The sequence below is a fragment of the Mastigoproctus giganteus genome, chromosome 11 (assembly GCF_048544385.1).
Source record: "Mastigoproctus giganteus isolate SK-2022 chromosome 11, ASM4854438v1, whole genome shotgun sequence".
In the NCBI taxonomy this organism is placed as follows: domain Eukaryota; kingdom Metazoa; phylum Arthropoda; class Arachnida; order Uropygi; family Thelyphonidae; genus Mastigoproctus; species Mastigoproctus giganteus.
Genome location: NC_143585.1, coordinates 142,608,656 through 142,635,617, shown reverse-complemented (window position 1 = coordinate 142,635,617; position 26,962 = coordinate 142,608,656). Strand labels below are relative to the sequence as shown.

Genomic DNA, 26,962 nt, shown 5'->3' with positions numbered 1-26,962 from the left:
TCTTATTATATTATTGGCAGTTCGCAAATTTATTACTAAACTATAGTGATTAAATTTCAAAAATATATATACAATATTCATATTTCAGTGTCATTCCTAATTTTTAAGTAACAGAAGGCCAATGTAAAATATGTAAATTAACAGTTAAAACAAATATGACAACAATATTTAATATTTTGAGTTGATGCAAGGCCAACTATAACTATACGCTTTAAATTATTTTATACAATACGGAAGCAAAAAAAATAAATAAATAAAAGATGGCCATTCTGCTGTCAAGGTACAGTTAAAACTGTTCCTTCAGTTATGGGCACAGTAGTATTTTCAGTAACAAATGCAGTAATATATATCAAAATTTACAATAATAAATTTTAAAAATGTTACTTTTACTAAAACACATATTTTTTAAAAATTTCATTACTGTGCTTCAACATCATTGACTGAATAACTATGTTATAAAGAACTTAGTCAACTTAAAAATCAATAGTTTATTAAAGTCTGTCTATCAACAAAACAAAATTGTATTGTTTTACTATTTCTTTTGTAAAATATGTCCATTCTGAAACATGAAATCAAAAATTCATAGCATGGGCAAATTTTTTTTTTTTTTTTTTTTGGTAAAACCAAAAAACCAGTAGACATTGTCAATGAGCACATTATTTGAATTTGAGAATAAAAATAATAAAACTACTGTTCATACTCCTCATGAACTACTTCTAAACACATCTTTCCATGAGTATGCAAAAATCTAATATACATTTTATTCTGTCTCTTGGCATTGTCTCTTTTATCACAGAACAAATTCTGCAGCTGTTAAATACTGCCAGCTGCTGACTATGAATTCATTACACATCATCAACTTCCATATCTTGTGAATGACACTCAGACTTTTCTTCTGTTTTTGTGGTAACATTTGGCACAGTCTCTCTGGATTCTATTACTGGGGTAGTACAGGCACATTCGGTCATCTATTCAAAACAAAAAGTGCTCTAAAAAATTTGCAAGATATTTCCTTATTTAAGAGAAACAATTCTAATAAGTAAATAATCAAATTTACACTAGCTTATAAATCTTGACACATTGCAGCCTAGTACACATTACACTCATAATCCCTCAACTTACATCCTTTACTGGTTTGTTTGTTTGTTTGTTATTTGGCTTTTAGGAGCATTAGCAACTAAGGCCATATTGCTCCGGGATATGCAGTGGTCATTCCCTGACCTTTCTGCATCCTCTGTATTTGGTGGTGACAGACTCGAACCCCAGTCTAATCAAGAAGCATGTGCTACGCACTGCTGCTCCTTCCCACCTGGCTACGGAGGCACCTCCTTTACTGGTTCCACATAGGCTGGATAATAAGCAAAAATACTTGGTTTATTTTCCATAAATGCAACCCCCCTCAACTTCTTCAAAATAAGTATTTAGATCATTAGAAAAACATTAAACTGACAGGGCTCGCATTTCAAACCACAATACATTACTACTGTGCATGCAATTATTTGTTCGGGCAGAGATAAGGAGGGAGAGGTCCAACTCTTAAAGAATTTTGGAAAAAATTCCATATTTTAGATGCAGTCAAAATAATAAAACAAGCATGGGATAAAATTACAGAGGGAGAAGAACATGGTGTTTGGAATAAACTCTTTCTTCATTTTATTGATAATTTTGAAGGATTTCAAGAACCAGCAGAGATCGTACAAAATGAAACAGAAGAGATCATTAATAATAATAATAATAAAATTCTTTATTCATAGAAATGTAGGACATGACTCCCGCTACAGGCAACCAGAGGAATCTCACAATTAACTGTACACATTACATTCAGTACATAAAAACTATGTGGGTCCACAAAATTCATAAAATACACAGAAAGTGCTAATAGATTACATACAGCTTACATTGCATTATATAGTCATTATACAGAGCTTATATTGCATTATATAGATTCTACAGTTATTATATACAAGCTGCAACACATTAAGACAGTCTGGTCTGGATACTTTCACTGGGAATTATTCTGCTGACAATTGCTGGAATGCTGACTGCACTTCACTATGGATTTGCACTTTTATTCTCTGTAGTATTACGCTTTTCTTCTTTGTAATATTGCTAACCAATTGTCAACTAACAACTAACGTCACTGATCTGCTTCAAACACGCAATGGAGAGCTCAAATTAAGACGTTGAAATGGAAAGAATGTGAAGAAGCTGAGGAAAAAGAAGATTTGACAGATGAAACTCCTGTTCGTTCCTTTACTCTCAAGGGGCTTGACGAAGCTTTTCAACACACAGAAAAAGCAACTGAGATTTTTCGAGTCACAAGATTCAAATTTCGAATGCACTAGAAAAGTTGCAACAGATTTAAAAAAATATGCTTATGCATGCTATCATGAAATTTCTAAAGAAAAGAGATGATTGTCTTGGAAACACACGACTCATGAAGTATTTCTGAAGAAGAAACCAACTCCTTGTGCTTCCAACAAACCGGTGCCTCCGTAGCCAGGTGGGCAGGAGCAGCAGTACGTAGCACACACTTCTTGATTAGACCGGGGTTCGAGCCAGTGACCACCAAATACGGAGGATGTGGAAAGGTCAAGGAATGACCACCGCATATCCCCGGAGCAATATGGCCTTAGTTGCTAATGCTCCTAAAAACCAAACAATAACAACAGCTTCCAACAAATCAATGAGTGCCAAACCAACAATGAGTAAAGAATCATCAATGAGTGTGCATTTAGTTGGTGATGAAAAATAAACATTAACAGTTTGTATGACATAAATTTCTTTATTATTATAATTTGCTTGATTTGAAAGGCTACTTTTTAATTTCTTTGGATAAATAAATCATTGTTTAAGCATAAGCTACTGTTTTGTTGACCTTTATTTAACATTAACGCAGTCAAATTTCACTGTTGAGAACACAACCCCTGTTTTTAACATTACGTATATGCGGAAAAAATTCTCACTTTATGAGCTCATGCTAGGAACCAATTAACTTGTGAAGTCGGGAACTACCTGTATTTTTTGCTGTCTTTCATGCTTAATTTTCAGTTATAAGCTACGGGATTCAAACCGAGTACAGTACTCATTGTGTCACCATTATATGTCTTATTTTAAACCCAATGTCACTCCTCTACAAGTAACAGCATGTGGCAGTGACATTGACGGAAAATTAACTTTAAACAATAGTGGCCAATGCTTCTTCCCCAGTCAGGGAAAACAGGCCTTTGTTTGAATTACTTCACCACATGGATGTGATCTGATTGGCTCCCTGTTGGCTGGCGTATGAACTTGCCGGTCTAAACAACTGATTTCATTTAATTATTTATTATTAAAATTAATATGAGTTATTAATGATGATGACATCACCAATAATATCAATTTATAGTGATTAATATTACTTGATCGACTTAGATTAAACTACAGCAACCCCCGTATAACATGGTACTCTTCTACAACACGGTTTCACTCTAACACAACTGAGAAACTGTGGCAATCCTAGAAACACGGTTAGAGAATTTTAGCAAACTTTGCATAACAGTATTTTTGTGCAGAGAAAATCCTACTATTATTATGTTGGATGCAATTTTTCAACATTTCCATTCTTTTTTTGCGAATCCCCACTGTTGACTGGCTAGTTGTTATGCAAAAAAAAAAATTGGAAAATTCCAGTATTTTATTTTTTTTGGAAATAGTGTTAGGTTTTGTGGTATTGAACTTGTGCTTGTTTTAAGACTACCAAAAAAAAAAAAAAATTGTGACTTCGAAGCATTACTAAACTTTGTTCTTAAGAACCATATTGGAATAATTTCTTTGTTGTGAATCAAATTCCAGTCCTAAATTATGCCTAAGGAACTAATGCATAATTTGGGTAACTGCCGATTTATTAAAGAATGGTTTCTAAATCGTTTTGTGTCAGCTGTGGAAAACTATTTAAAGCGGAAAAATGTAGTAAAAGTTTTATTACTATCTGATAATGCTCCAAGCCATCCAAAAGATTTAAGTCATTGAAAATGTTGAAGTACTGTTCCTACCACCTAATACAACTTCTTTAATTCAGCCATTAGATCAAGGCATTATATCTACAGTTAAAACTCGTTACATCAGAAAATTTACAATGGATTGTAAATCCATTGTAAAATTGGAAAAAACTGATTCCAAATCTATTGAAGTGATGGAGGCATGGAAACATTTCTTAACTGTGGACTGTATCAGAATCATAACTTTATCGCTCAGAAATAAAACTGTTAACATTAAAACCGTGTTGGAAAAATGTATGCCGGAGTCGGTTCACTCAGGAAATATGGACGAACTGGCAGAAAATGGAATCGGTGCGATAGTAGATATTGCTAAGTCGGTAGGAAGGGAAGGTTTTGATGATATGACTACTGAAGACGTTTAAGAATTACTGGTAGAAAAGAGGCTGGCGAGGCGGATTTGGTGAAAATGGCATCGGAGGTAAACCAAATCAATTCAGAGGATGATCATGCAGATTAAAATTCTGAAGTTCCAAATTTTACACTAAAAAGCATACGGGAAGGCATAAATTTAGCCGTGTAATTAGAATCTTATTTTCTGAATGGAGATCCTTCGACTGAGAGGAACACAAATTTCAAAAGGGAGCTTCAGAAATGCTTAGCTCCATACCATGCAATATAGAAAACTCTACCAAGCAAACAAACCTAGATGCTGCAGAAGAAAGTTCAGAAGGTAAAGATATTCTGCAACAGAGAAAACATTCTTGTTTGATTGTGCTTAGCAGCAGTGAAGAGGCAGAAAATTAAATGAATGTACATTATCTGACTATGTATCACAGGTTGTAAGACGTTTGTTCAGTTATTACTATTTTTAATAAAAATTAAATTTCCGATAGTTATAAAATGATGTATTTTTGCTAGCTGTTGAAACGTAACCCCCCTTTATGTAGTGGTTCTTAGTCTCGTATAACACTGTTTCATATTACACAAGATTTTATTGGAACCTAACTACCGTGTTATATGGGGGTTACCTGTATAGTGAATTTTATTAATGTGTAATACGGTTGGTGCTTCCGTAGCCAGGTGAGCAGGAGCAGTAGTGCATAGCACACGCTTCTTGATTAGACCGGGGTTCGAGCCCGTACCCACCAAATATGGAGGATGCGGTTGGTCAGGGAATGACCACCGCATATTCCCAGCCCGGATAAAGGGTGAGGGTTGGCGTGAGGAAGGGCATCCAGCCGTAAAAATTGCATGCCAAAACAATAAAAACGCTGACCCCATATAATAATGGGAAAAGGCGAGGACAAAAAAAAAAAAAAAAAAAAATTAATGTGTAATACAATCACATGTGGGCATAGTTTTACCAGGCATCTACAAGTCAAGTGACCCACTGGCCCACTAACATCAGGGGCCTACATCTGGTGCGTATGGGCTTGACACACCCAGGGTCCTGAGCTGGATATCACCATTCTTCTCTTTCTTGGTGATTCCATTCTATTTCTGACTCTCTCTCTCAGGGTAATTCAGAAATTTTTTTTGGCTCGTGCAGCACAAACCTCAGGCTTCTTTGCACCATATGGCTAATGATGATAATGATAACATTTATTTCCTGCCCTGCCCATAGTGCCCCTGGTGACAGTTCTGTGAAACTTGATTTTTGGGAGATTCAGATTTTCTCAGTAGACGGCCTAGAAATTCAGTACATACATAATATGAGTTCTCGTGATGAATCGAGCTGCTCATCTGAGGAGTTCTATGATTCTGAGCTCCTACTCTCCTCCAAATCTGGGTTCAAACCAAGGAGGAAAAAGAAGAGGATGAAGAGGATGTCTAGGACTTGTTCCTTATCCTCCATTAACAATCCATTGCCAAGTGATGATAGCAGCAGAATCTTTTCTGCTGGCCCAAATCTTTCTGTTCTAGCTGAACTAGTCTCTCAATCCTACAAATAGAACTTCCAGCCCTTGACCTTCAACTTCCCTTGTCCTGCAGGCATCGCTACACCTCTAGTAGACAGTTAACGGTCATGCAGATCAATGGACATCGGTCTAGGGCAGTAGCAGACGAAATTAGACGTGCAGCAGAGGATAACTCCATAGACATTATCTCTATACAAGAATCATATGTCTCAAGACCTCAGACAGGAAACACTTCAAAGATGATGGGCTTCTCTATCCACCATCGGGTCATCCAACCCACCCCAAACAACACAAAAACCTTCATTGTAGTTATGAATAAAGAGCTGGATATCCTAGTGATTCACGGCCTGTGCACGAAGTATGCAACCTGTATTCAGGTAATGTATGCTTCACTTTCATTTTATCTCATCTCTAGGTAGTTGAATGATGCCTCAACTACCTAGATCTCGCACTGGACTCCTTAGGATCCAATGCGGTTATCATCACCTCAGATGTAAATGCCAAATTCACCCTCTGGCAGTCGCCAGTTCCAGACGTCTTCTGCTTAAGGACCTGAACTCCATTCGGAACCTAACCATCACCACCTACTGCAGCGTTACAGCCACCACTAACGACTTCAGAAACCTGATTGCAGATTGGACCCTAAGTGATCAAAGAGTAATACGTTTCAACATCGGCATGCACACACACACACCTAACCGAGTGTGTGTGTGTGTGTGTGTGCACACACACCTAACCGAGTGCTTCATATTGCCCCCACTGGGTTTGTCAGGTTCTCGACTAAGGCTGTGACTGGGCATACTTTTGCATATTGCTTGGTGGAACATCGAGCTAACTGTACTGAGGAAAGAGGCACGCACACGCACACACAGAGTACGTAAGGAGTACCAGCATCACAGAAATTGCCCCCCCCCCCAAAGATGTTGAACAACTGCACACCATCTACCTCAATAAAAAGAACATCTTTACCAAAGTATTAGAAATGGCCACATGGTGCAAGGAAGCCTATGGCTTATGCTGCACCAGCCAAAAAAATAAAAATAAAAAAAAGTTGTTGCTCTTGTTGAGTATAATTCACTTTTATGCGCTCTCCATAGCTCTTTACTTCATTGCTCTAATCTGAAGCATGATTTTAGGTAAAATTTAAATTAAAAGCTGCAGTAAAAAAAAAAAAAAAAAAGGTAAACTGTAGCCATTATCAGTCTGGTAAACTGTAGCCATTATCTACTGCAGGATGGAAGCCTTCTCAGTGATTCATGTTGAGGAAAACGGATCATAATCTGCCACACTGGTCCAGTGCAGTCGGCAGATCAATCATATTTAGCAATCAGGGGCTTGAATCCTGGTCTACTTAAAGAGTGTGTGCTACTGCACTTCCGCTCCTGGCCATTCGGCTATGGAGGCCTTGTCTACAGTACTGTCTCAATAACATCACCATAATATAAGAGACAGATGAGCACAATTATTATTGTACTTACATATCAGTTTGTAACAAGGTTGGCTGTGGTACAATGGTTAGCACGCAGAGGCATAAATAAGGAGATTTTGGGTTTGATGCAGTATGCTGCTTTGGAAAATGCAGTCTATTAGAATAAAAGTCTGTGCCTTAAATTCAATAAGTATACAGTCACAATGAATTTGTAAATTCTTCTGCCTTCAGCTACCTGGAGAATAAATCAGAAGATGAGAATAAATTTTGTTTTTATTTTATTAATTAAAATATTCCAGGCTTCCAGTTTCAGAGGTTTCAATATTTCTGGCAATATACGTGTTTACTGCCAGAAATATTGCAGCCAAGCAGCTATGCTTAATGTCATTAGTCTCCACATGAATAATAATATTCTTTTTACCACCCTTAAAATCTGACAGTCTGTTGTTGACATCATTAATAGTTGCTCTCTTTGCCAGAAATATTGCAGCCATGCAATATTTCTAGCAAAAACAAAGCAGATGTGCCTTGTGGAGCTCTTCATAAGAGGAGATTAGAGCAGGATTTCAGAAGATACAATCTCCAAATTATTGTAAAGTTTATTTTGATGTTTTTTTTTCTCTGTAATTTTTTAAATGTTTCTTTTATTAATAATTAGTAAATTTTACTCATACAGAAATAGCTAATGGTGATTTCTGGGTGAATCATGATTTCATCATTGCAGAACCTGTGGTATGTATTCCAAGGATGACCTAGTGGATAATCATATCTCACCTGATGATACTTTTCTTTGTCACCATTGTACAGTGTATTGATCTAAAGTTGAAATTTGGTGTATTGGTAGATGAATTTGAGTCACTGAAAAGACAGGTGCTTGCACTAGAGAATAATTTAATTGAGAGCTCATCAGGGACTCAAGACTGTAGTAACCTGAAAAGTGATGCACTCCCAATTCAGACCCCAGAACAGAATAACCAAGTGCAAACTACTCTGGTTCAAAAGTTCTATTAGGAAACTCCATTGTCAGGGAAATGGGAAATATTTTTTGTAATAAGGATAGGTGGACTAGAACCAAGGTATGTCTGCCGGGAGCAACTATTAATGATGTCAACAACAGACTGTCAGATTTTAAGGGTGGTAAAAAGAATATTATTATTCATGTGGGGACTAATGACATTAAGCATACACAATTTGACAATTTGTTGGTTGGTTGGTTGGTTGGTTATTTGATTTTTAGGAGCATTAGCAACTAAGGCTATAATGCTCCGGGATATGCGGTGGTCATTCCCTGACCTTTCCGCATCCTCCGTATTTGGTGGTGACGGGCTCGAACCCCAGTCTAATCAAGAAGCGTGTGCTATGCACTGCTGCTCCTTCCCACCTGGCTACGGAGGCGCCTGACAATTTATTAGACAAATATAAGACCATGCTGAAGAAATGCCGCAAGTTAGGTCACAATGTCTGTGTCTGCAGTTCTGCCTAGGCACGACAGGAGGGGCTATATGCTGAAAGCCTTGTGGATTAATTCAAGACTTGAAGGACTCTGCAAGGCTTTTTGGGGAGAAATTTCTATCAGCTTGGCCTGCACTTGTAGGTAGAAGAAATCTGTTTTGTAGAGATGGGTTACATTTAAAAGGTGGTGCAAGGGTTTTTGCCAATATTATTGAGGATATGTTAAAGGTTCAGGGAAATTGCTAGTTTGGGGGAACACGGGTAATGTAGATATGTGTTTATCTGATAATATTGGTCAAAGTAACACTTTCACATACCTCAAGAGTTCTTTTTTGTTACCGCAACAGAATATATTACCAAGATGTTCTGAGGGCAGAAATGTTTCAAATGAGCTGGTAGCTTATGCCAGAAAAGCAAGCTTAAATAACTTTTAAGGGGTGTGTCAGGGTAGTTAACAATACAAGAGAACTAAGTCCTAATTGCTTATACAGTAATGTCAGAAGTGTCGTCAATAAAATGAATGAATTTGAACTGCTGGTTAGGACAAGTAACGCTGACATAATAGGGCTTATGGAAGCATGGTGCCACCTGGAGATAGGAGATAATGAGTTTCAGTATGGTATGTATAATGTATTTAGGAAGGATAGAGAGAAGGTAGAAGGAGTGGTGAGGTCGTGCTTCTTATCAAAAGCAGTCTGAGCACGACGAAAGCTTTCACGGATTCAGACATTTCACATGATAGTATAGAATCTATATGGTGTGAGATAGTTGGAAGCAAAGGTATAATGAGAATGGGAGTAATCTACAAGCCAGGTGATTGTGAAGATTATGATGAGCGCCTCTACATGCAAATAGAATGGGCAAGTAAGCATCAATGTCTTATTATGGATGATTTTAATTTACAACTAATTGATTGGATTGAAGCAAATGGGAAGGAAACTCGATACAAAATTTTTAAATCAACTACATGATTGTTATTTGCATCAACATGTCAGGGTAAGTACTAGGGAAAAGAATACTCTAGACCTTATCATCATCCATGAACCAGATGACATAACAGGACTGACAGTATAGGAACCACTAGCAGGAAGTGATCATGGAGTTCTATGGTGGACGATGACGAGAGAGGTAGCAGTAGTTAAAAGGCAAAGGAATGGGCTAAAATTTCAGGAAATTATGACGGCTTAAGGTGCTACATGGCCTCTATTAACTGGGTAGATATCTCACAGAGATTGAATACAATTGAATTATTATATACCTTTAAAACATTAATCACAGAAGCTTTGAAGCTTATATACCATTAAAAAAATACTCCACGAAGAAAATTCCAAGTTGGATGAATAAGGAAGTTGCCAGATTACTTGAACAGAAAAAGACGGCATGGAAAAGTTACAGAGCAATAAAAAGTACTGAAGCCTATATAACAGCTAAAAATTGATCTGTAACAGTGCCACAGGAAAGGTTAGGCTGGCAAAGGCAGATTATGAGAAATCGCTGGCAAAGAGAGCAAAGAGTGGGGTTAAGGAATTCTTCACATATATAAATGCAAAGAAGAAAAGGACAAACTAGATTGGACTCTTATGTAATGGAAGTAGGATAGTATTAGATACCCCAGCTGAAGTTGCAGATGAACTCAACAGTTACTTTGCATCGATATCTACAGAAGAAAAACCCTTTGTGTCGATGAGATATTATGGGAGTGAAGTTGAAAAATATATCTTCTTCAAATCTTTTAAAAAATACATCTTTAAAATATAAATATCTATTAAATATATCTTTTAAAGAACTAAAAACCTATAAGATTCGCAGGGTTTGAAATTAACTGGCCAGACTGGTAAGTTATGAAACTAAAACAAGTTTACTAATCAATGTAACCTCAAGCAGCTACATGAAATAAATAATCAATACCATTGCATAATAAAAATTATGCAATGGTAGATAATAATAATAATTCAATTTTTTTATCTAATATTCAGAATTGTGTGAAAAATGAAAAAGACAAGAGTAAACTAGCAATTGCAAAATGAAACATCAAAACACGAAAAACTAGGGAATGTTCAGGATTTTTTTACCATCAATGTAGTTTGAAATAAACAATTCTCTGAATGTCAAGAAAAAATATAAGTTACCACTAATTTGAAAAATTTCTTAAAATAAAACTATTTAGCAATTAAATGAAGTAAGTCAGAATTTCAATTATTACACTAGTCTGTATAGAATTTGATGTTTCCAAAATACACTGTTTCTGGGTGTACTTTTAATGCTAATTCTAAAAATCCAAATTGTTTTTATCTACATGTATAGTTTTTTTTGCAAAACAATAAGAATTGTTTTCTTAAATACATATTTCATGTACATACAATGTGTCCTACTTCCTTTGTGACTGATGGGTATAAACGTGTCTAGACATGTCAAGACCTGTAAGTCAATTGGATATATAAAAGCCTATAAAGCATTTTTTCTGTATTCAGTTATTTTTTGTTGTGGTCGTGCTAGCTAGTATTTGTGTCTAACATAATTTTCATATTTTGTCTTTGACCATGGCAATTCATGGTTGCGTGAACAATCCAAATATATTCTGTTACATTTGCTCTAACCATGTTGTGGCAAAAGAGAGGCAGCATATAATATCATTTGTCAAAAATTTAGGGCTACATATTTTGGAATTAAATCAGATGACTAAGATAAAAGTTGTTCTCCCCCCCCCCCCCAATAAAGTGTATTATACATATGTGGAGGGCTTGCAATTGTGGAAATGCGGTAAAAAGAAAACTATGACATTTGCCATTTCCATAATATGGAGAACCTTGGAACTGCCATCCCCCACCTCACAAAAGCACCATGTTATAATGCAAAGAACGAGCAGATCACTGTGTACTCTAACTAGTAGTTTAGGTATCCGTGTGACCTGAACCACTAGTACCACCTCCACCAGTTGTTCTTGAACATATGCCATTGGATCCCAAATCTGATATTTTTGATCTAGAAGATGATATAAGCTATTATACCAAAGAAATTTACAACTCTGGATCACATCTGTTCACATGTTTATGGTAAATCTTTCATGATATCTCATGGAAGATTTACCCAAAGGGTATGCAGAACTTTCAGGGTATAGACATTGTGCAAAAAGAAATAGTTCCCCATTTTTCTGAAGAAAGTTCAATGATATATTGCAACAACACTCCAGTTATGTGCTTTTTTTGAAATTTTTTGCAACCAGCAGAGTAGAGGGAAGCTATTTGTTGATTTATCAAAGCAAAGCCTTAAAGGAGTTCTCCTTCATAATAGAGAAAAGTATTCATCCATTCCTGTACCTACTCCATTTGGCACACTTACATTTTTTTTTTTTTTTTTCATTTTTATTACCAAGCAGCCCCTAGCCAGAAACTGGCAACTCCGCTATATACATATATGTATTATACAGAAATATAAATTGAGGCACAAGGAACTACAGGACAAGAACATGGCACAATGAGCCATATGAAATAAGACCAAAGTGGTGCAAGGAGCCACTGATCTTACGAAGTCAACATGAGATGATAGTCTACAAGCCTTCTACTCTACTTTCTTCAAGTTCAAGCAGCGCTAATCTTCTTTGGATCAATTTCTCGGAAAAATTTTGGAAGGCCTGAAAATCTTCCTCAGTCTTAATCAAGCCTCATTGCCCCCAGTCAGGTGAGCAAGATTTGGACTAGCAAATAAAAATTAATTTCTGAGATTCAAGTACTCATGACAATAATATAAAACATGACTCCATGTCTCCAGAGCTGTGCAGTGACATTGCAACCTTTCTGAAACACCCAGTTGATTCAGCTTTGCTAAAAATGAGCCATGACTGATTAATAAAAACATAGTTTGAAAATTAGGCACAAACCATTTTTCTGACAGAACACCAACAACAGACAGAAAGAACCTACGAATTATTTCACCTTTATTTGAGTTAGCCCACCTATGATTCCAAAGAGTCATTAAGATAGCTAAGATTCGCCTGGCCTCATTCTTAGGATCATTAGCCAGATGCAACTCAAGATCACGAATAATAAAAGGAGTTCTACGTCAAACATTGAAAATCAGAAAGAGGTCAATTGGCATTTTCCTTGTGACAATTTGTAGCGCATCAGTGGAGACAGTTCTACAAACTAGAGCCATCTTCAGGAGCATCATCCTCTGAATAGAATACAGTTTTTTTATATATTTTTTAAAATTTACACAGTCTATCCAAGCTGAGATACGGTAAGAAACAATAGGAAGGAAAACAGTCATAAAGAATAGATAGTGCCCTAACTCTAATATCCTAATCCTTCCTAGTAATTCTTGCTATCATGTTAACAAATTTCGCGACTTTTCAGATAGAAAATTGATATGGGTGTCAAATCTAAGACCTCTGTCAACAAAGACTCCAAGATATTTAATGTTCTTAACGGGCTTTATACTTTTACAACCAATCAGCACATGAGGTTCTCTATGAACACATGGGTTCCCCTTCAGCAATTATATTTTTGTTTTTGACCTGGATATTATTAATTTATGGAAGTCACACCAAGCATTCAGATCTTTTATTATTTCATTAGATCATTGTTCAATTTGTAGCCGTGACAACTAATATTACCAGGTCATCCACATATGCAATCATATGAACATGACTATATTCCTTTCGTAACCAATCCTCTAATACCAATTTCCACATTAGTGGCCCAAAAATAGATCCCTGCGGACATCCTTGAATAGCAGATCTAGACTTCCAACTAGACTTAACTGTAAAGATCTTTCCTGAAAATAATTCACTATGATGCTATAAAGCTGATGGGAACATTTTGTGAGGCAAAGCATCAATAACACATTGTCCCAACAGATATTATCAAAAGCTCCTTCAACATCAATGAAAATGCCAAGAACATATTTTGTATTTGAATCTCTAACCAATTTAACCAAAGATTTTAAAGCATCCTCTGTACCACAACCAGGAGTAAAGCCAAATTGCTTATTTGAGAATCTGAAATTTTCTTGTGTATATTGCAATATTCACTATGAAAGCATGCATTCATAGACCTTGCCCAAACCTGGAAGAAGTGGAATTGGATGATAAGAAGAGAGCTCAGTTTTAGGTTTTTCAGCTGACTTCAAAATGATCTTAAGCGGAACATCCTTCCAAGGCAAGGTAAAAATTCCTCCAAGCAGGCATTTATTGAAAACAAGAAGATGCTCAGGAAACAATATGAAGAAATATTTAATAACTTCCCCTTCAATGAGGTCCATACCAGGCCACCTGTTATTACGAATTTTGTTTACAGCTGAATTAAGATCTTCCACTGAAAATGGTTCCTCTTGAATCTCGCTAACACAACCACAAATCTAACCGATCAGTACTGTCAGAATGCTTCACCTCATCCACACGATGAAGATATCCATTGACAAGTTGTTGTTGTTGTTATTTGGTTTTTAGGAGCATTAGCAACTAAGGCCATATTGCTCCGGGATATGCGGTGGTCATTCCCTGACCTTTCCGCATCCTCCGTATTTGGTGGTGATGGGCTGGAACTCCGGTCTAATCAAGAAGCGTGTGCTACGCACTGCTGCTCCTTCCCACCTGGCTACGGAGGCACCTCCATTGACAAGGTGATCAAGTATAACATTAATACTGCCAAGCCAATCTACAGTTTCAGAGTCTCCACAATGCACAGAACTTATCACAGCCCCAGATGGTCTTCATTTGTGTAAACACAACTTGTAAACAATACCACATGGATCCTCATTACCAGCTGTTTACACTAAGTTTTTCCATGCATCAAATTTCCTTTTATCAAATTTTTCATCACATTTCCTTTTCTGCTATTAAACAGGTATATTTTCTTTTGATCAATTGATACTAAGTTTTCAGCCTAGCAGTAGATTCTTTATTATCCCACAATTTCTGACACTGGAACTTCTTACATGCCCGGTTGACCTGCTTCTGGAGATCAGTAAGATCAGAGAACAAGAATTTGACCGGAGCACTGGTAGTCCTATGATCTTACTGATATCGGGAGGGAGGTCAACACTTACATTTCCACTTATTTGTACACACAATTATTATATATATATATATATATATATATATATATATATATATATATATATATACAATACTTACAAGAAGATATACATATATAAGATACTATATTATATTTGACCTCCTGATGCATTGCATATGTGTATCCCAGAATCAAGGGTGGCTCCTAGGCAAAAGTCCATCCCATCTAGTTGGCCTAAAAGCATGTGTGCGGTATTATACCATCGCCAATACAAGACAGCTGTTACCTGGCACCCTTCCTAGGGCCCCCCGGGTTTACATTATCTGTTTGTGCCGAATGCAGAAGTTCTTGTTGTTGTTATTTGGTTTTTAGGAGCATTAGCAACTAAGGCCATATTGCTCCGAGGATATGCGGTGGTCAATCCCTGACCTTCCCGCATCCTCCGTATTTGGTGGAGGCAGGCTCAAACCCTGGTCTAATCAAGAAGCGTGTGCTACGCACTTTTGCTCCTTCCCACCTGGCTACGGAGGTGCCTGAATGCAGAAGTCCCGTGCCCACCAGAGGTAGTGCAATACCGGTGGGTGCCTATCTAGCTTCCAGATTACCCTGCTTTTGGAGTGAGCGAATAATTAAATAAAATGAAATAAGTAATGAATGAAAAGTGAATCACTGGTGGAGAAAATTCCACAAATTATCCTCAGTACCACCAAGAAAGAGTAATTATTATATAAACAGATATATACAACACTTGTTTTAAATGTGCTCAGAGTCTCAGAATTCCTGAGAATCTGGAAAACAATATATAATTAGTTTACATGCAATGGACTAAGTTTAACTACAGAAATGCTCTTCAAAGAAAGACCACCTCCACATTCAATTAACAGCACTATCTAGTTTTTCTGCTAGAACTTCCAAACCCGCTGACATCTTGTCAATAGCAATTGACCTAAATCACCACTGATTAACATAAATCAACACAATAACAATTCACATAAATCATCTGTTTCCACATTAACCTTTTGTCTTTTTGCGAAGTCAATTCCCAGAAGAAGCTGAAGTTCTTAGTTGAGTCCTCAATGTAAAGACAGTTCTCGAGAAGGTTTGCAGAGCTGTAAAGTTATCATGATCTTCAACTAGGATATTTACATTGGTCTCCAATAGGTTTGGAACCTCAGACATTAAATTCACTCTAGGTTGAGAGTACAATGGACAGTTCAAAAGTACATGATTCCACTATTTAAAAGGCTTGGAATAACATCCCAGTCAGTTAGAATTTCATCTATTTTAACCGTGGTAAGAGTGACATCTATGTTGGATACGCCATTCATGGTGGAGAATGTGAACGGCTTGTGAGGCAAGTTTTGTACATTTGAGTTGTAGGACAAAATTAAATCTTTGAGGGCTAATCCTCTATGGTCAGTAAAACTGCTGTGCTAGAAGTTGAATTTGGAATTTAGATCCGCTGTTATTATAAGATTTATAGAAGCAAAATTAGTACATATATTGTCCAAACGATAGAGAGTCAATTGTATGTCCTCAGTTGGTGGACAGTAAACAGACGCAATATACAAACTTATGAAAGGTGTGGAGATCATTAAACAGGTCACAGTGTCCGTACACAGACCTGTAATGTTGGTAACCACCAGATCATTATTTAAAACACCTACAAGAAAACTATTAAATTGTAAAGCTTCATATAATGATAGTGGTTGGCTAGTTATTGGTCTTCTACTCAGCCAACAATTTGGTTACACAAAAATGCTTGCTTTCTGTAAAAGTGGGTTATTGGTAAGAAGTGAACATTTGGAAAGGAAAGTGTGGCCACCGAGACAGTCTCTAACGCCAGGTTCAAAGAACATTAAAAACAAGCCACTATGCGAGTGAAACAAAGTACAGTTACCTCCTCTGCACATAAAGCTATGTTTAACAAAACAGTTTGTCCAAGCCCTGAATAAATACAGAAATTGTTTCAAGTCTGTTTGCACTAAATTCCAATCACTTGAAAAAATTCCAATCGTATGAAAAAATCAAAGCAGAAATTTTTATTGGACATCAAATCTGCAAGCTGCTGATACTGTATTTTGAAGAATCCACAAATCAAACTGAGGATTTTGACTGGCTTTAAAAATGTAGAATGCAATTTTTTGGAAAACAATAAACATCCAGATTATGAGATGATTGTGAGTAACATGTTTCAGAAAACTAGGTTGCAATATGAGTGTTAAGGTACCTTTTTTTTGCACCCTCACCTTAACTATTTCCTAGAAAAATTGGTAGTTTTAGTGAGGAGCAGTAGTATAAGTATCAAGATATAAAAGAAATGGAGGAGAAGGAAAGAGGTACCAGGGAGAAGGGGATGGCAATATGATGGATGACTTTTGCTGCATGCTAAAAAGGGGAACAGCCACCAAAACTAACTGCCTGAGAAAGTCAGAGGCTCAAGTTTAAGGCCACCTAATGCTTGACAGAAGGAAGTAGTGTTTGATATTTCTGCTTTTATGTATATTTATATAAGAATAACCTATTTTTAAAATTTGTAAAAATACAAAATAAATCAGAAGCAACTCCACTAATATTAGGGGGATATCAAAAAGTTTGTACTCTGACCTAGATAAAACTTCAGTAGGAAGATACCATCTTTAATATAAGTTGTCTACATATTCAATAACTAACATGTGAAATTTAATTCCAGTAGGTGAGCCTACATCAGAGGTGGAGCCTGGAATCTGAGGAAAGACTCTATGGTTGACAAAGTGGTGTACTGAGCAGTGATCAAGTTGCTGCATTTGCAGGACAAGAAAGCTCAGGAAATTGATGAAGAAATGAAAGCCGCACATGGGCAGAATTGTCCATCCTATGACACTGTAAAAAAGTGGAAACGGAAGTTCCAGTGGGATTGTACAAATGTCTTTGACGAGCCAAGAGAAGGAAGGCCATCAACATTCACACACAGTGAGATGGTTGCAAAGGTTGAGCAGCTGGTGCCAAGTGTCAGAAGTGTGACAATTCATTTCATTGCAAATGCAGTGGGAATTAGTTATGGGTCTGCCCACAGCATTTTACATGAACATTTTCACATTTGTCTAAGGCCTCCGCATGATACGTTCCAAGATTGCTGACGCCTTTGTAGAAGCAATGTCAAATGCAATGTTCTAGCCAATTGCTGGATTTGTGTAATGCAGATGTTGAGAACTTTTTTGATTGATTGGTGACAAATAACGAATTCTGGGTGTACCAGTATGATCCAGAGACTAAAGACATGCTAAAGCAGTGGAAGCTCAAATCATCAATGAAATTGAATCATGGTTTCAGGCAAAAAGATCAAGGCATTAAACAACTGATCCATAGATTGGAGAAATGTGTTACTATATATGGAGAGTACATAGAAAAGGGATTATGGTTCCTGTGAAGTTTCACCTTTCTAGGGCTATTATTTCTAGGTAAGGGTACAAACTTTTTGATACTCCTCGTATTTTTGTTTTTAATTTGTAAAAAAATCTGACATGGTAGACCAAATTTCAAGTAACTTTCAAAATTATGTTAAAAATGTAGTTCAGATTATTTAGCAGTAAACATCAGAGAACCTTTGTTAAAATGCAGACTGGTGTTATTAGTTCTAGTATTATATTAAAATATCTTACTTCCTTTTCCTCTACATCATGTTCTGTGATGGAGTTAGGTTGTTTCATTATTCTATCAATTGCTAATGAACTATTACCGTCTCTCCTTTCTACACTAAGAACAGAGAATCCTGGACCTTTGCGCATGAGCACTGGTGGTGGCAATTCACAAATATCTTCCTCTTCTGAGGGAGAAACCTTACTCTCACTAGTAAGATAAGTTGTAGTCCTTTCTGGTAAACTATCTATTTGTACAGAGTCTCTAAGGGTGTAACCCGTTCCTTGAAATGCGACGTCTGTATATGTCTTTTTTGCAGTACTACTAACATATCCACTGGGACCAGCAACTGACTGACAATTTATATTGTCAGAAAAATCTGATTTACGCATCCTTGCTATTCTGTTTTCAATTCCTTCAGATACTGGAACATGCCCATAAGGTTCTATACACAGCTCCAGGCGATCATTTGACTTATTATACCTAAAAACCTAAAAAGATTAAGGATGACATAATGGCTTTAAAATGATTACAAAAGATTTTTTTCACTAATAAATTCTATTTCAAAATTTTATTAGAGAAAACAATTAGTTAAAAGGATGAAATAATAACAAAAAATACTTTGAGTTACAGAATAAACACGTTGCTAAAAAGTTCCTCGAAATTATTTTCCCATAGAAAATAACATAACAAGGTCAAGTAAAGTTCTTATCAGGATCAAGCTCCCCCCTCCATTCTCATAGATGTATTTATTCACATTTAATGTTAAGCATTTTGAAATAAATATAATTATATACAAATTATTTATGACGTATTACTTATACTGTATACCATATATTTTTTTTTTTTTTTTGGCTGGTGCAGGATAAGCTTCAGGCTTCCTTGCACCATATAGCTAATAATAATAATAATAATAATAATAATAAATATATATATATATATATATATATATATATATATATATATTAAATATAGTAATAACTAAACACAAAAATACAGCCATTAACCCACCAGTTGTTAAAGGCTGTATTATTTAATTAATGCTCCAGAATTGTAACAGAAATAGTCATTCATCACCTGACAGGTACTGAATTCTTTTTTTATTTCTGGAAAAGGGCCCTACTCTGCTTGCAGTAACCAATGTGTAGCTTTTTATTAATAAATGGGCATTAATCATAAGTATTTTTTAATAAAAAAATTAGAAAACATTTACATACGCACAAAGCTTTTATTAATTTTACTCAAGATTAAAAAAATATTAAAATTCCATATTAAAAAAAATAATACATGAAACTATTACTTCCATTTTCTGGTTAAAAAAAATCATTAAGGGAGTAAAATTTAAACCTTTTAAACACATTTGTATATATTCCTGCTTATATATAATGTATATAAATATTTAAAAATATACATGTGTGTGTGTGTGTCTCTAATGCTCAGTTACTGTACATCTGGTTAGTGTACAGTTATGAATCTTTCACGAACTAGGATGCCTAGCCTAGTAAAAAATTACAGTAATTTTATACACTCCTCTGATTCCTGTAATCATCCTGGGTATGAACAAATATTTTGACTTTTTTTTCGGTATTGTTTTGGCAGTTTTAAGTATTGCTATTTCTACTATGGTTACATGTTCTCAGTTTTTCATAATTTCAGAACAATAACTTGTACGAGTGTTTTTTTTTTTTACCCTGTGTGGCATATGAGTGGAAAGTGAAAGCAAAGTGATGGTGCCCTTACAACTGATAGGATGAAAAAGTAAAAAAGGATGGGGCGGGGATAATTTTCACCTTTAATTAAGCAGTATTATTTTATAAGAACCACAGCTCAGACTACTGCTACAATGAGAAGGAAACAACAATTCTTATACAGTTTTGGAAAGAGATATATCTTTATGGCAGTGAGAAAGCTTGAAAAATATCAAACAATCCACTATAAAGGGTAGTTAGAGAAAATTTTGCCTGCAGTTTGTTCATGACTATGAAAAATGCAAGGAAATGTCACAAAGGAAACTTTAGTCATGGCAAAACATCTTAACTTGGAAGTTGACACAAAATACACAAAAGAGATGCAGGAATTTCATAGAAAAGACTTCACATCCAATGATTTGATTGAACTGCACGCAAAAATGCAAATTGAAGAAAGATGATAGCGATGATGAAATTTCTAATATTCCTTCCAAAGAACCTGAACTTCAAATATTTAAGTGAAATCACGGTGATGTTATTTGTTATTTGGTTTTTAGGAGTATTAGCAACTAAGGCCATACTGCTCCGGAATATGCGGTGGTCATTCCCCGACCTTTCCGCATCCTCCGTATTTGGTGGTGATGGGCTTGAACCCCGGTCTAATCAAGAAGCGTGTGCTACACACTGCTGCTCTTTCCCACCTGGCTACGGAGGCGCCTATGGTGATGGCAGAAGAGACAATAGTAGTCATAACAGAGTGATCGAATCCCAATACTGAAAGAAGCGATAATATTGTTGGAAACTTTCAGTTATAGCAAATAGTGATATTACTATTAGCTATAACATTCTTTATGATGGGGGAAAAAAAGAAGGTAATTCATCAGCTTTCTTTGAATGAATTTTTCAAATACGATTATTTTATCAGGCAGGTATTTATTTAGCTACTGTACTTGTATTTATTCATAAAAAAAATTAAAAAATATATATATTATTTGCAAATATTCAGAAAGTATCTCTGCAAGTTAGATGAATTTATAAGGGAAATTAATGGTTAGTATACATTTGGTGAACTTAGGGTTTTTGTAGAATACATTATGTACATTAACTAAGTATTAGGTGCACATACACATACATTGCCCCACAATTAATATCTGGCCACCTGCATATCTGCAAATAACCTTTTATTTACAGAAATAACTAATAATGTGTACTTAAATCTTTAGCCTTTATGACAGCCTTGGTCTCAGTGGAACACTGTCTACTCAGTTTGTTTTAAAGGTCCTCTGATATTTTCCACCACCTATTCTTCAAGGCTGCAAGTAGTTCAGCTCTGTTGTCTCTTCTTGCCAAATTTTGCTTTCTGTTAGCAAAAACTGCCATAGAACTGCTTTCGATTGTAGCATATACCATTTAAACAAAACAAATAAAGAACAGTGAATATCTACTTACTTACTTCATTCTATGCATCACAGTGCAAGATTGGCTTGGTAGTCTTACTCTATAACTGAATCTACTCCTAACACCAGTAGATATATTTTATTTAAACGACACCTGATATGTACCTGATGATCCAGTTCATCCCAGAGATTCTCTATAGGATATATTTTAGTTAAAAGACACCTGATATGTACCTGATGATCCAGTTCATCCCAGAGATTCTCTATAGGATATATTTTAGTTAAAAGACACCTGATATGTACCTGATGATGCAGTTCATCACAAAAATTCTCTATAGGACTGAGGTCAGGGCTCTGGGCTGACCAGTGCAACTTATCCTCAAACCAGTCTGTCAGAATGAGAGCAGTATTACAGGTAGTGCTGTCCTGCAAATACAGATATGGACCTTCCCCAACATGCTGGTTCAGCGTAGGTAATGCAATACTGTCAATGATGTCTAGATATATCTCAGCATTCATGGTTTTGTCCAAAATAACCAATGGTCCAGGCCAATCCATGAAAAACAGCCTCAGACCAGCATGCTGCTGCTTCTGCCAAACTTCTGTTGGGCAATACAGTCTAGCAGATAGCTAGACTGTGTTGTGCATGGGTATATCCATACCCAGGCACAACCATCAGACTGGCAGACCATGTCATGTCACTAAAGCACAGCTTTCCATAAGTATATGGTCTAAGAATAGTGGCCTTACACCAAGATAGATGGCTTGTAGCATTACTTAGGGTTGTTAATGGCTAGTGGATGGCTGCATGACTATGGTAGCCAATATCATGCAGCATCTTGCAAACCACACTAGTGCTGAAGTGTCCCAATAATCTTACTGACAGCCTGTATGTGCTGCAACAATGTTGGCTTGCATTTACAGCAGAAAGATGGGTTCAAGCATTACTTGTGTTGATTAATGGCTTGTGGATGGCTGTATGACCATGATAACCCATATCACATAGCATCCTGTGCACCACTGGTGCTGATGTGTGTCCCTATTGATTTACTGAGAGGCAGACGTGTGCTACAACACTGACCTGCAAACCGAGCACATTCTGTCAGCTTCAGAGATTTTTGTGATAGTTTCAACACCAATCCACTCTGAATTCACCTTGGAAACTCCCTTGGTGATGTACTAAAGTCGAAATAAACAATGATAAAATTATTTTCTTACATCCATCTTTACAAATTTATGCTGCATCTCCCTTGTAATACCATTTCTATCTAGATGACCCTGCATTACATCCTTTATCATCATCGATCTCATTGTCTCCACCACTGAAGTCAAACTAACTATCATATAGTTACTTATTTCTCTATAAGAACTGCCTTTAAATTTGCAATAAGCTGAAACTTCTCCAGCCAAAAGAATACCCAGAGTCCAATGACACCATTTTTTAATGTGAAGCAAAGAGGTTTTGCTTATAAAAGAACACATATTTTGCTGAAGTTTGTTGTCATTGGATTTTAGGTGCACTGACCTAGATCATATTGTGCCATTGAGTGTTTTGTCTGTACAAGTGTGTTCAAGGGGGAATTTACACTTGTGTGAACGTATAAAACTGAAATAACTCATGGGAAATTCCCCACTCCTTTTGCCTGAGGTCAACTAATTAAAGCATTGACTGAAGAGGACTTTAGGAATTCTTCCAGACATCAGTTTGATTTGATATCAGACTTCTCCAAACATGTGACAAGTGGCAAAACCACTATAGTGTCATGGAGGACAGTCTGCTAAAATGACCCTTTTTCCTTTGAAGCATGTGCTTTCTACTTGTTGGATTTGTGAGCTAAAATGCTGAAAGATAAAATGAAAGATTTGTTTTGATTTATACATATTTTTTTTTTTTTTTCAAAAATTGTTTGGAAACTAGTTTCCTTACTCAGAGATTCTCAATCATTTTTGTTAATGTGCCACTTAAAAAAATTGAAGTTAGTGTACGTACTACTACTACTGTAATAAATCTTATATTATATCAGTGTTTTTATATATTTGCAATTAACTTAATTTTTTTCCTCACAGGCTTATATACCATCTGGCATAATTAGGTATATGCATACCACAGGTTGAAAACCTATGGCTCAACTTATTGAAAGCAATATTGTTGTTTACAAAGGTGAGACATAGTCACTTTTCTCTTCACTCGCTTCATTAAAAACAAGTGGTCAGCCAATTTTTCCTTGCCTATTCGCATTTTGGCTACAGTTCTATTCTACATGGAACATTCTTTCAAATAACACAAAATACAAAAATAAATTAATTAATTTCGTGTTTATACTCAGGGATGATCACATAAAGTCACAAGACTTCACAAAATAGAGACAGACTACAAGGAAATTATACCATATTTAGCCTTGAACCATAAAGTGCATTCAGAGTCAACCATAAAGTTCCTCAAAGTGCATTCACTTTTGTACCTTTGCATTTGACCACTTTGCCACAGAGGCCATTCATCCATCAGCTAGGAGAGCAGAATTTGACTTTTGGCATTTTGAATAAAAGTTAAAACTGCCTATTCTGTAATTTTTTTTCAATAAAGTTGAACTGTTATGTTGCACAATGAAAAAATGTACTTTTATGCAACATCATGGATGGCAAAAAGTGAAGCAAAACAATGTTAATATGTTTTCTGCACTGTTTTCAATAACTGAAATCACATTTCATATTAAAAAAGTTTGAAAAATTTATCAAATTAACAAAATATGCAGTATTGCTAGTAATGTTCAAGTTATATGCAATAATGATTAAAATGGCCATATGCAAATACATATAATGCAATGCCTAGGTAAAAGCTTTTGAAAGGCACTATGTGAAAACCAACATTTGCAACTGCAATTATGTTACAGACTAAAAAGGCCCCGGGTGCCAAGCGTATTTCGAGGCCAAGCTATATTCTTGCGATTTATAAAGTGCTCTTGATAAGCGATTGAAATTATATTTTGCGTTCACATTTCTATAAACAGTTTTACTTTAAAAACAGTTCTATACTTGAAAAGTAACAAGTAGAACACAGGAAGGAAATACACCTTTCTTTACATTTTCCTCTATTTATATTTTTACTAATTAACTAACACTTCAACTGCTTGGCCTCCGAGCGGCACTGCTCCTGCCTCCCCGTGGCGGGGCCGGTAACATGGGGGAAAAGTTATCCTCCAGGGCGAAAAGGAGTAACGATGGATATAAATGACTATCCACCACTAGAGCCTTCAAATTCAAGGCCAGACATACCAAATGATGATGACCTAAACCAACCAAAAAGGCTCCGAAGAGAAGTGCAGAGCAATGAGATGCCAAACTTCCTTGTAATACATTCGCTCTCCAACCAGCCTGTCGGCAAATTATCACCATTTGTCATCCAAAGATTTTTGGAATCCATTGCTGGTACACCGAAAATGGTTAAACGTCTGCAATCCGGAGACCTCCTAATCGAAACAGCCTCCTCAAAACATTCAGAATGGCTGCTTAAAACAACAACCTTTGCTGGGCTACCCGTATCTATCACTCCCCACAATACGTTAAACTCGTCAAAAGGTGTCATCACAGAGTGGGACCTGATTACAGTATCTGAAGAGGAATTAGTACAGGAACTGGGCAATCAAAAAGTAATTAGTGCAAAACGTATAAAAACCAAAAAAGATGGAAATCTTGTTCCAACCCGATCCATAATTTTAACATTCAGCACCCCATATTTGCCATCCTCAGTAAAAGCTGGCTATTTAAACTGCCGAATACGGCCCTACATACCTAATCCTTTACGTTGCTTTAAATGCCAAAAATATGGACATTCGCAACAAGCATGTAGAGGTGATGCCATTTGCCTAATTTGTGGTTCCAAGGAGCATACACAAACAGACTGTTCAGCCTCAAGTCCCATTTGTCCCAACTGCAAAGAAAGTCACCCAGCCTTTTCCAAATCTTGTGAAATGTGGAAAACGGGGAAGAAAATCCAAAAATATAAAATAGAGCACAAAGTTACGTACCCCGAGGCACGCAGACAGGTTATGTCGACCATGCCCGGTCGTTCATATGCAGCTCACACTCGAAGCTTTAATTCAACAGCAGCTCAAACAGATGTATCCATACCTCCCTGCACATCTCTAGCTAACTGGGTTAAAAACACATTATCAAACCCTGTCAAAGACACACATCAAATTAAAATCAGTGAATCGACCAACACTCCAATCAGTATCCCAGTTGAGACTCGGACAGTCCTGCATGACAAAGATAAACTAAAAACTACTAAACACAACAATAAACCTGAATCATCCACTGGTAGTATGGAAGTAGATGTAAACCCGGATCATGAAGAACCAATACTAGAACTTCACGCAAACGATACTATGGATACCGGTCGCCCTACCTTCCCGAAAAGAGACCGAAAAAAATCCTCCTCAAACAAAAAACAGTCAGATGAATCATCCTCAACTAAACCAAAATGAACCACAGCATCTTACAATGGAATTGCAGAGGCTTTCGTTCCAAGACAGACAATATTCAATACCTAATTAATCAATATTCTCCGGTTGCCTTTTGTTTACAGGAAACTTACCTAACCACACAAATTTCTCCTTCGATAAAGAACTATTGCATTTATCGAAGAGATCGAAATACCGCTAGCGCTGCCCATGGTGGTGTGGCAATCCTAGTAAATTCAAAGATCCCAACTAAACATATCCCACTCCAAACTAAAATAGAAGCTGTTGCTGTTCGTATAATTCTCCATAGTGCAATAACACTAGTCTCAATATACCTACCGCCAAACTGTACTAACTCTTTAAAAGATCTTGAAGACCTCTTTATACAGATACCTCCACCTCTCTGTATATTAGGAGACTTTAACGGGCACCACCCATTATGGGGCTCTCCTAAATTGGATAGACGAGGCCGACTAATTGAAAGTTTTTTGGATGCACTAAATCTCACTATACTCAATACAGGTGCACCGACACATGTACAGCTTCCAACAGGACACACCTCAGCAATAGATCTCTCAATTTGTTCACCAGTACTAGTCCCAGCCATAGTGGTATGTAATAAACGATCCCATGGGCAGTGACCACTTCCCAATAGTATGCAACTTTCTGAAAGCAAAGACTCCTTAAATTCAACCCTGCAGAAAGTGGAAATTTGTCCGAGCAGACTGGGCAAAATTTCAATCATCAATTGACCTCGATGAGGAAAAAATCCGCCTCCAGCACATTGATGATGTGACAGATTACATCACGTCGCATCTTCTAAATGTGGCTAAAGACACAATACCAATATCAAATCCGCCGGGCTGAAAGTATTATAATTACTAGTGGAATGACAAATGCACCACAGCAAAGAGAGCAAAAAATAAAGCCTGGAATTCGTTTCGGAAATGTCCGAGCACAGTCAATCTCATTAATTATAAGAAATTAAGGGCAAAAGCACGCTTC

At 36.4% G+C, this 26,962-nt stretch overlaps 1 protein-coding gene and 1 long non-coding RNA gene across 2 annotated transcripts in view; both read right to left on the bottom strand.

The window, feature by feature from the left end:
- Positions 1-788: 788 nt before the first annotated feature.
- On the bottom strand, positions 789-18,541 carry LOC150078486 (uncharacterized). Its single transcript, XR_016547623.1, has 2 exons — positions 18,436-18,541; positions 789-968 (listed from the first exon to the last, which is right to left on the bottom strand). It is a non-coding gene; the product is annotated as an uncharacterized LOC150078486 (long non-coding RNA).
- The window catches only part of LOC150078485 (deubiquitinating protein VCPIP1-like), a 326,611-nt gene continuing 318,173 nt past the window's right edge, over positions 18,525-26,962 (bottom strand). Inside the window, exons 16-17 of the mRNA XM_090384583.1 lie at positions 18,618-18,903; positions 18,525-18,529 (exon numbers count right to left, since the gene is read on the bottom strand). Coding sequence (XP_090240709.1) covers positions 18,525-18,529; positions 18,618-18,903 — 291 coding nt within the window. The remainder of the gene's footprint in view (positions 18,530-18,617; positions 18,904-26,962) is intronic.